General features: G+C 41.6%; 1 protein-coding gene across 8 annotated transcripts; it reads right to left on the reverse strand.

Annotated features, from left to right (window-relative positions):
• Positions 1-3,127: 3,127 nt before the first annotated feature.
• Positions 3,128-8,740, reverse strand: LOC118384403 (globoside alpha-1,3-N-acetylgalactosaminyltransferase 1-like). Of its 8 annotated transcripts, none has more exons than XM_035770901.2 (8): positions 8,654-8,732; positions 8,268-8,306; positions 8,080-8,115; positions 6,027-6,232; positions 5,534-5,587; positions 5,158-5,190; positions 4,808-4,942; positions 3,128-4,227 (listed from the first exon to the last, which is right to left on the reverse strand). In XM_035770901.2, the coding sequence occupies exons 5-8, from the start codon at positions 5,548-5,550 to the stop codon at positions 3,537-3,539; spliced, it is 876 nt and encodes a 291-aa protein (XP_035626794.1). In that variant the 5' UTR covers positions 5,551-5,587; positions 6,027-6,232; positions 8,080-8,115; positions 8,268-8,306; positions 8,654-8,732; the 3' UTR covers positions 3,128-3,536. The 8 variants fall into 8 exon arrangements, with proteins under 8 accessions (XP_035626794.1, XP_035626793.1, XP_035626795.1 ...); XM_035770900.2 differs by having other exon boundaries at positions 8,593-8,715; XM_035770902.2 differs by lacking the exon at positions 8,080-8,115 and having other exon boundaries at positions 8,654-8,740.
• Positions 8,741-10,461: the final 1,721 nt, after the last annotated feature.

A 10,461-nucleotide genomic window follows, 5' to 3' on the forward strand; every position in this document is an offset into this window, starting at 1 on the left:
CTTTTACTAGCCTGTTCAACCTCTTTCATGTCGTCTGAGATCCCCAAAGATTGGAAATCTTCCACGGTCATCTCCCTCTTCAAAGGGGGAGACACTCTAGACCCAAACTGCTACAGACCTATATCTATCCTACCCTTCTAAGGTCTTTGAAAGCCAAGTTAACAAACAGATCACTGAACATTTTGAATCCCACCATACCGTCTCCGCTATGCAATCTGGTTTCCAAGTTGGTCATGGGTGTACCTCAGCCACGCTCAAGGTCCTAAATGATATCATAACCACCATCAATAAAAGACAATCCTGTGCAGCTGTATTCCTCGACCTGGCCAAGGCATTCGCCTCTGTCAATCACCACATCCTTATCGGCAGACTCATCAGCCTTGGTTTCTCAAATGACTGCCTCGCCTGGATCACCAACTACTTCTCAGACAGAGTTCAGTGTGTCAAATCTGAGGGCCTGTTGTCTTGACCTCTGGCAGTCTCTATGGGGATTCAATTCTTGGGCCGACTCTTCTCTGAATACATTAATGATGTCGCTCTTGCTGCTGGTGATTCACTGATCCACCTCTATGCAGACGACAACCATTCTGTATACTCTTGGCCCTTCTTTGGACACTGTGTTAACTAACCTCCAGACGAGCTTCAATGCCATACAACTCTCCTTCTGTGGCCACCAACTGCTCTTAAATTCAAGTAAAACTAAACGCATGCTCTTCAACCGATCGCTGCCCACACCTGCCCGCCCGTCCAGCATCACTACTCTGAACGGTTCTGACTTAGAATATGTGGACAACCACAAATACTTATGTGTCTGGTTAGACTGTAAATTCACTGGTCACCCCCAAAGCCAATTCCTCAATTGACCGCCTTTCATTACAGTTCTCTGCTGCCAAAGACTGGAACAAACTGCAAAAATCACTGAAGCTGAAGACTCATATCTCCCTCACTAACTTTAAGCACCAGCTATCAGAGCAGCTCACAGATCACTGCAAATAGCATCTGTAAATAGCCCATCCAACTACCTCATCCCCATACTGTTATTTATATGATTTATTTTGCTCCTTTGCACCCCAGTATCTCTACTTGCACACTCATCTTCTGCACATCTATCACTTAATTGCTTTATTGTAATTATTTCATCATTATGGCCTATTTATTGCCTTACCTCCCTTATCCTACCTCATTTGCACAAACTGTATAGTCTTTCTCTATTGTATTATTGACTGTATGTTTGTTTATTCCATGTGTAACTCTGTTGTTGTTTGTGTCACACTGCTATGCTTTATCTTTGCCAGATCGCAGTTGTAAACTACAACTTGTTCTCAACTAGCCTACCTGGTTAAATAAAGGTGAAATAAAAAATATAAAAAATAACGTAGCAAGTTAGGATAATTAGGTTAAGTTTAGGAAAAGGTTTAGGGTTAGCTAAAATGCTAAACATTTTCGAATAGTTCGACAATTAGGAACCCTTCAAGCCATGAAAGTGGGACAGCCTCTGTCGCGGGGGATGATGACATTGGTGAATAAAAATCCCAAATCGCTTTCACTTTCGAAATCAACTGTTTTTTACGTATGACTGCATTTCGTCATATATACGTAGAACATAACGTCACCTTTAAACATGGTTAGCTCAATTTTCGTGAATCCTCATATGACTTTTAAAATAGTATGAATTTTTATGAATATATCACGCTTTCACAATATTAATTTGTTTATGTAATTCTTTATTTATTTAAATGAACTGAACAATGCAAGTCAGCGTTTAGCTGCCAATGTTGCACATCATGACAAGAAACTAAACCTTACTTTATTGGCTTTAGGCCCAAAAATAAAAACTGTCTAACGCTGCATTATAATCTACAATACTCGCTATTCTCTAAGATTTTAGCCAGTCACATTTCAGTAAGAGTGTAATCTGATTGAGACAACCCCATGATCAAAGAAATGTTCTGTTCTGCTTGAAGTGATGTCGACAGGCCAGCAGGGGGCAATCTTTCCCCTTAGGTGCTGTTGTGAGGACAACAGTTAGAGTGGATGGAAGCTTAAAATTCATGTATGTGGACATACGCTACAGTAGTTAGAGCTAGACAAGAGAAGATATGGATGCTTATAATTCCTAAATTGCTGTATTAATCACTTGAAAGCCATTCAACTACGTGCGTTAAAGTGCTTTAAAATACAAGTTGAAAACATTGAGAGATAAAAATCAAAACAAATTGTATTTGTCACACAGTGAACAGCATGTATAGAAGGTGCAGTGAAATCCTTAGTTGCTAGGCCAGCTCACTCAACATTATTATTACATGCCTGTTGCATGTATAAGTAATATGTAATGATGAACTCATCTGTTGGCTAGGTAATCTCTCTTCATTCACCTGGTTAAATAGTACAAAATTGTATGCTTTTGGTCAAATAGGGCAGATACACACCTGGTTTCAGTTCTGTTTGCTTTCCGGGCAGCACACTTAACCCAATACAATGTGATTGGTCAGGCTTTTCTGGAACCTCGTCCCCCATCCACATCTCTGTGGACTCATTGACATGAAGGATTTAGCCAATTGCCCTGACGTTGGCAGATGTTTTTACACAATGAAGTGCATCCTCCATTTGGACTTTTAAAAAGGAACCTGTTCGGATAAGTGTGACTCATGTCACAATGTCTATTATGAATCATTCCAATAACTTTTTATTCATGTGTGATTAATTCAGCTAATCTCATCTCCTTAAATTAAAAAAAATATGTATACATACACTGTCCTCACCATATGAATTTGGAACGTATTGGGTGGAGAAACGAGTCCCCCAGAGGTGCCAGTACTACATTGCAGATACATCCTCCTCCTCCAGTCCAGTGTTGCTCCTTAGCTAGTCCAAGTATGTGTTCTCTGGCCTTCCCCTTCTGCTGATACCGTGCTGTGGTTGCCAGATGATTAGTTCACTAAAGCTGTTTTTAGTTAGGCTATGGAATACATTTCATTTCCCGGTATTTCATGTACCCCAACCGTCCACCAGATAGAAGCAGTATTTATCATTTGTGTGAATCCCACTAAAGTATAAAGCTCTAAATCAAAACATCACTTTGGACCTTGGTTAAATAAGAAGTAGAGACACAACACAAACATAAATGGAATGTGGTAAAACATTTATTTCAAGAAAATAACATATAATACTATTATTGTTATTACTATTATTGTGACTTTTGTTACATTTTTTTACATATTTCTTTGTTCCCTCACAGTAATCAACATGTAAAATAGATAGAATACAGAATGAAATAAGTTAAAACGAACAATGGTGACCCTGGCCCGTGACCCCACTCTCAGGAGTTGTGATATGCAAGAAACACATTTCCATTACACATTTGTACAAGAAACACCCACAGGTGACAAATTTATAAGCACCCCCAAAATTGTTATTATGCCTTCTCCTAACCTCAGTCAAACTATACCTAAAGTTAAACTTAACCCTTGTTCCTTAACCTAAACTCAATTAATTTGACCGCTACGACTCTGCCGGTCTAATAGCCACTACCTATTTCATACATTGGGACGAACATCAGCATAGTTTTTAATGACCCCTGAGAAGCGAATGACTTTTACCTCTTTGGTTTTGGCCTTGAAGTCCTGCCACAGGTACTCTGGAGACAACACCTTGCTGGGCTTGTTGTAGAGCAGGTACCTGTTGAGGTGGCTCTCCTCCTGCCAGGCAGCCTCGATGGAATTCCCCGCATCCTCCTCAAACCGGGTCCGACACACCTTTGTTAGTGTGTACACATCCTCCACGAACCCTCCGATCATAGCCCCGCCATAGTAGTAGTCTCCCTCATCCATGGGGATGTAGGCCGTCGAGGCTGGACGCCGTTCGTACGGGAAGCGGTCACGCGTCTGCTCGTAGTAACCTGGGTGTATCACAGCAACCAGCCTTCCAAGAGACTCTGACCCCCAGCGAGCGTGGAACTTGCTGTCTACGTCCAGACAGAAGATGTAGTCGGCCTCCCTTCTGATCTGACGTTCGATGGTGGTCTGGATGATCTCCATCCTCCGGGCTGATATCTCCTGCCAGCGGTTTGAACCCGGGACCTGGATCACACTCAAATGTCTCCCCTGAGTCAGGTTCACTGAAGGAACATCGTGGGGATGATCCGTGAAAACGTAGTAGCGCATGCTGAAGCCGACCATAAAGTGCTTCTCTGCTGTGTCCAGAAAATCTTGGAGAAATCTGACATATCTGTCAGTATTTAAAGGCATACATAACAAAAGGATTAGTAAGTGCCTTGCTCAAGGACACAACGGCAGTAGGTCACACCTGAGATTATGATACCAGCAACCATCTGTAACTGATAGGGCGGTAGGTAGCCTACTGGTTAAGAGCTTTGGGCCAGTAACCGAAAGGTCACTGGTTCGAGTCGCTGAGACATGCCAAGGTGGAAACATCTATGGTTCTGCCCTTGAGCATGTCAATTAACGCCCAACAACAACTTCTCCCTGTGCGCCGATGATGTCATTAAGGCAGCATCTCCGATTCAGAGGGGTTGGGTTAAATGCGGGAGACACACTTGAATGCATTCAGTTGTGTAACTGACTTGGTGTCCCCTTAACTGCCTCATTCTCATAATACATTATACCACTTTCTGACCCGTATACAGTCTAGCAGATAATACAGTACAAGAAGTAGTACAATTATTCACTTGTTCCAAGGCATCATGATATTTTATTACATCAGGGACTTATGTCCTTATAGTTGCAGTGTTGCAAAAGTATTGATAGTTCAATTCACCTTTTGAATATTTGGCAAAAGCTGTACTCACTTTCCAATGGCAAACACTGTGGTTGCTATTGTGAGGTTCATGGGCTTGTAGATATTGTCGACAAGCACAGGGTCAAAGGTGCCTTCCCAGACGATGGGTGCCAACCATGGGGTCACTGACACCACATCAGTACGTCTAGAGGAACAGAACAGAGTCCTGCCTGACTGTGTTGTACTGACCAGAGCCATGTTATGATCTCAATACTTCACTATAGTACTGGCATTTAAAGGACCTTGAAACACGGTGTGGTGTTTTAGGCTACACCTCCCCACACTGATGTGTCAGACAGACACTTACAGTATAGTTTTTCAGCTTATATGTCTTTAACATAAGAATAAAATGCTACTTACCCCACCAAGACACTGGGCTGCTTGTACAATAGCCTGGGAGAACAAAATGTCAATAATTACTTAATTGTCATGAAGAGATGGGCTGATATTGGTAGTATTAGATAGACCGACATGTCATAGTTGTACTACTACAGAAAATATACATTGATAGAACTACTTCCCCAACCATCGTGCTATAAACTCAACACATACAGCATCCCATCACCAATTCATGCAGTGAATAAAACATGACACTGATGTACAATGCTACGACATAGAATTACCACTATTCTGATTGATTGTAAGTGCTTTTTGGAAGATGTTTGTAGGATGGATGTGATAGCATGACACCATACTGCTATGGTGAAAGATGGTAGGGTAAAATGCAGATTCATACTTTTCAGGAGAGACCATGTTCCGTACTCTGCTCCTGAACACGAGTCGACTCAGGCTGTAGGAAAAAACATAGTAGGAAGAAAAACACAATGAAGATAAAAACAAAAACTAGAAAGGGTACTTTTACATGAAAAATAATTGTGTGACTTGCTTCAGTTGCCCAGAAGTATTTGTATATTAGTGGAAGGAGTTAATACGTTTAAATTGTTTGAGGCTAGTGTTGACAATTTGAAGTTAGTGTAGTAGGGAAAGTATTATAAATAGTAGTGGGATAGTTGCAATTAGTGTCGGGGGTCCCAAAACCTTCTAGGTCCATGACACCACGTGAAAAGAATTATGTAATTAACTGCCATTGTTTGGGGGCTATGGCAGTCAATTGAAAAACATTCTAGCATTATTTCCGATTGTCTACTCAACTCGCCATCACATACTTTTAATGTGGGGCTATGACACTCAATTGCAAACTAGTCTGGCCATAATGTCTCTTATCTCACCACCACTAATGAGACGAGTGTGCTTGAGGCATGGCGCGTCGGAGCTTCTCAAAGACATGGGGCGTGGTCGACAGTTTGTAACCTCATCCCTGCTGTCAAATCCAGGAGTACTGTCAAACAGATTGGGAAGTAGGTCCAAAAGGGCTCTTCCAAGCGTTGGAGATCAGCCATCATCACTCGTGTGGGACACTTACTGGTGCTGTTTTCTGTTAGGCACATACACAACTGAGTCATGCTCTGATCCCATATGTCCACAGGCGTGCGCGCAGTGGATGTGGTTTGATGTAAGTTACCTGCTGCAGTACACTATGCATTCAAAAGTATTTGGAAACCCCTTCCAATTAGTGTATTTTGCTATTTCAGCCACACCCGTTGCTGGCAGGTGCATAAAATCCAGTACAAAGCCATGCAATCTCCATAGCCGAACATTGGCAGTAGAATGGCCTTACTAAAGAGCTCAGTCACTTGCAACGTGGCACCGTCATAGGATGCCACCTTTCCAACAAGTCAGTTGGTAAAAGTTCTGCCCTGCTAGAGCTGCCCCGGTCAACTGAAAGTGCTGTTATTGTGAAGTGGAAAAGTCTAGGAGCAACAACGGCTCAGCTGCGAAGTGGTAGGGCACACAAGCTCACAGAACGGGACTGTCAAGTGCTGAAGCGCGTCTGCACTCACCATTGAGTTCCAAACTGCCTCGAAGCAACGTCAGCACAAGACCTGTTCATCTGGAGCTTCATGAAATGGGCTTGGGATTAATTGGAAAGCCGACTGTGAGCCAGGCCCAATCGCCCGACATGAGTGCCCGACCTCCCTAATGCTCTTGTGGCTGAATGGAAGCAAGTCCCCACAGCTTTGTTGCAGCATCTAGTGGAAAACCTTCCCAGAAGAGTGGAGGATGTTATAGCAGCAAATGGGGGACGAACTCCATTTTAATGCCCATGATATTGAAATTATCATGGGAATGTTGATAATTGTTGAAATGTTTGATGAGCAGGTGTTTAGTGAGTTCTCCAGATCAAAGGCAGTGGGGATGACCGGGGATGTTCTCTTGATAAATGCATGAATTTGACCATTTTCCTGTCCTGTTAAGCATAAAACATTAAACAAATACTTGTGTGTGTCAAGGAAAATGTATGGAGTAACAAGTACATTATTTTCTTAAGTAAAAGTAAAATAGTAAAGTACAGACACCCCAAAAAACGAGTTAGGTAGTACTTTAAAGTATTTTTTTTACTTTTGTCTGAGTTTGTTGACAAAACAGACCATATGACAACTTTTCGCACAGAGATGTTTTTGGTCCACGGTGGATCTGTGAAAACTATGTGATTATTTTGGAGACAGCTTTTTATCAGTGAATGTAATCTATTCATTTACCGTTATAGTATTTCTAAGTAGCAGTCAATGCAGCCAGTGCAGCAAATATAAAAACAGTGGATTGCTGTGATCTGGCTGTCAATGAACAGCAGGCAGCAGCTAGAAGGTATTTGGGCAATATTTCAAAATATCATGACGGTAAAAATCTGTTTGAATTGGTAAGTGACACTGGAAGGTTGGTGGGTTATAATGTCCTCATATTATAGACCTAAAATCTGTGTATCCACTATTTTCATTGGCCTATGCTATTGGTTGCATTTCAGTTATGGGTTGTTTGTTTTATTGATCTCAATATATAAATTGTCATAGTAGCTTGTCATTTTGGTCATTTGTGTGATCTAAAAAAATCATTTTCATGTCTCCAAGTCATTGCAGGAAATTATTTTAGAAAAGTCCCTTTCTTTCCTCCTTCAGCGCACAAACCCATGAGCCCTTCAGGACTGAGCCCCGAATGTTATGAAACTCTGAACGCCCTGGCAGCCATATCAGCCTGAATTGTTTGGATTTTCTTGTGATCACAACAAAACTGCTGGAGTATAGCACGGTTTACCTCAATTTTATGGATTATCTTGTGACCGAACAAAACTACAAAAATCCTTACATTTTTAATGTACCAGCCTACCATTAAAATGACCAAGTACCACAATATGTTGGGGGAATTTCTCAGTTTCTCTCAACTTACCTGGTGCTCTTCTGGTCCTCATCAATTAGTATACCTCTGTTGTAAACAATGAAACCATAATATAAAATGTTCCCCTTAAATTCAAGCCTCAAACCACACCCTGTTAGTAAGAATCAGACAATACTGTGACTTTCATTTCACACTGTAGCGACATTAGGCTGTAATAGATTAACAGAACTTGATCTTACCTGTTGAGTCTTTCAGGGAAGAAGTTGAAGTAGACATACCTTTGGAGAGGCAGAAGAGAATCAGTTCAGGTCTGTCATGAAAACATGTATTTTTAACACTAACAAAATGTTTTGCCGGCGCAGCCTTTCTTCGACATCCGTTGTTACTTTTATTTTAAATATAACTCATACGCTTATGCCAGCACATGACAAGGACACAATTAGCTTCACAAGATGGCAATTCTACGCATTTTTGTGGAGTTACAAAATACTGAGAAGCACACACTTGTGTTCCTTATTGTATTGAGTAAGGTGTAAATTAGGCTTTACACTATCCTTATATTACCTTGGATGTGGTGTTGCCAAAGCCACATTCATGCTGCATGTCTGTGCAACTATTAACATACCGTGAATACCATAGTACCCTCAAACTCAAATCTGGACCTCGAAGGCAGTTCCACTGCATTATTTTCATTCTTCCCCTCTAATCAGGGACTAATTTAGACCTGTGACACCAGGTGTGTGTAATTAATTATAGGGTAGAACAGAAAACCAGCATGCTCCGGACCTCGTAAGGTAAGAGTTGAGTACCCCTGATATCTAGTAGTATATAAAAGTAGGCAAGATATTTAAAGTATACAGGAGCTTTTCAATTAAACCATATTGCATATAATGTGCAGACATTTTTAAAGGGTTACATTTTTTTTGGCTTTTAGCAAAAATGCTGTCCTGATATTAATTGCATGTGGCTTCAGAGAGCCATTGTCTTTATTCAATGCCCATCAGAGAGGGGTATGTGGAATAGAAGATCCCAATATACCTAGTTAATGTACTGAATAGTTTGATTAAATCCTGATAAGTTCGATGACTGTTTAGTTAGTGCTTCCCTCAACCATGCAACAAAACCTGTTGGTTAAATCATTGTGTAAACTTTGTTTTCCTTTATGACCAGGCTGAAAAGAAAGCCTCAAGTCATTCAGTTTGCATTGACTATTGTGGAGGAACGGGAATTCAATATGCTGCCACTAACTAAGAACCTGTTTGTGATGTGTTAGGCAGGGCTCCCCATGCTCTTGTTTCCATGGCGTAGTATGCCCTTTAGACACACAAATCAAATCAAATTGTATTTCTCACATGCACCGACAGGTGTGAACCTTACCTTGAATTGCTTACTTACAAGCCATTAACCAACAATGCAGTTCAAGAAATAGAGTTATGAAAATATTTGCTAAATAAACTAAAGTAAAAAAATCTCATCAAAAAGTTACAAAAGAAAATTGCATATCAATAACGAGGCTACGGTATATACAGGGGATACCGGTCCCGGGTCAGTGTGCGGGGGTACAGGTTAGTCGAGGTAATTTGTACATGTAGGTAGGGGTAAAGTGACTATGCATAGATAATAAATAGCGAGTAGCAGCAGATTACGGGGGGTTAATGTAATAGGCCAGGTGGGCGTTTGATTAACTGTTCAGCAGTCTTATGGCTTGGGGGTAGAAGCTGTTAAGGAGCCTTTTGAACCTAGAATTGGCGCTCCAGGACCACTTGCCGTGCGGTAGCAGAGAGAACTGTCTATGACTTGGGAGACTGGAGTCTTTGACAAATTTTTTGGCCTTCCTCTGAAACCGCCTAGTATATAGGTCCTGGGTGGCAGGAAGCTTGGCCCCATTGACGGGGGCCGGGGTGATAATCATTTAGGCAGGTTACCTTCGCTTTCTTGGGCATAGTTGTCGGTCTGTTTGAAAAATGTAGGTATTACAGACTCGGTCAGGGAAAGGTAAAACATGTCAGTGAAGAGTGAAGACACTTGCCAGTTTTTCCGCGCACGCTTTGAGTACACATCCTGCTACGACGAGCATCAGAGCCGTTGTAGTAGCATTTGCCTGTTTGATAGTTCGTCTGAGGGCATAGCGGGATTTCTTATAAGCATCCTGATTAGTGTCCCGCTCCTTGAAAATGGCAGCTCTAGCCCCAGCTCGGTGTGGATATTGCCTGTAATCCATGGCTTCTGGTTGGGATATGTTTGTACGGTCACTGTGGGGACGACGTCATTGATGAACTTAATGAAGTGGTGACTGAGGTGGAATACTCCTCAATGCTATTGGATGAATCCCGGAACACATTCCAGTCTGTGCTAGAAAAACAGTCCTGTAGGCGTAGCATCGACGTCATCTGACCACTTCCATATTGAGTGAGTCACCAGTACTTACTGCTT

This window comes from Oncorhynchus keta, chromosome 5, assembly GCF_023373465.1.
Source record: "Oncorhynchus keta strain PuntledgeMale-10-30-2019 chromosome 5, Oket_V2, whole genome shotgun sequence".
NCBI classification, from domain to species: domain Eukaryota; kingdom Metazoa; phylum Chordata; class Actinopteri; order Salmoniformes; family Salmonidae; genus Oncorhynchus; species Oncorhynchus keta.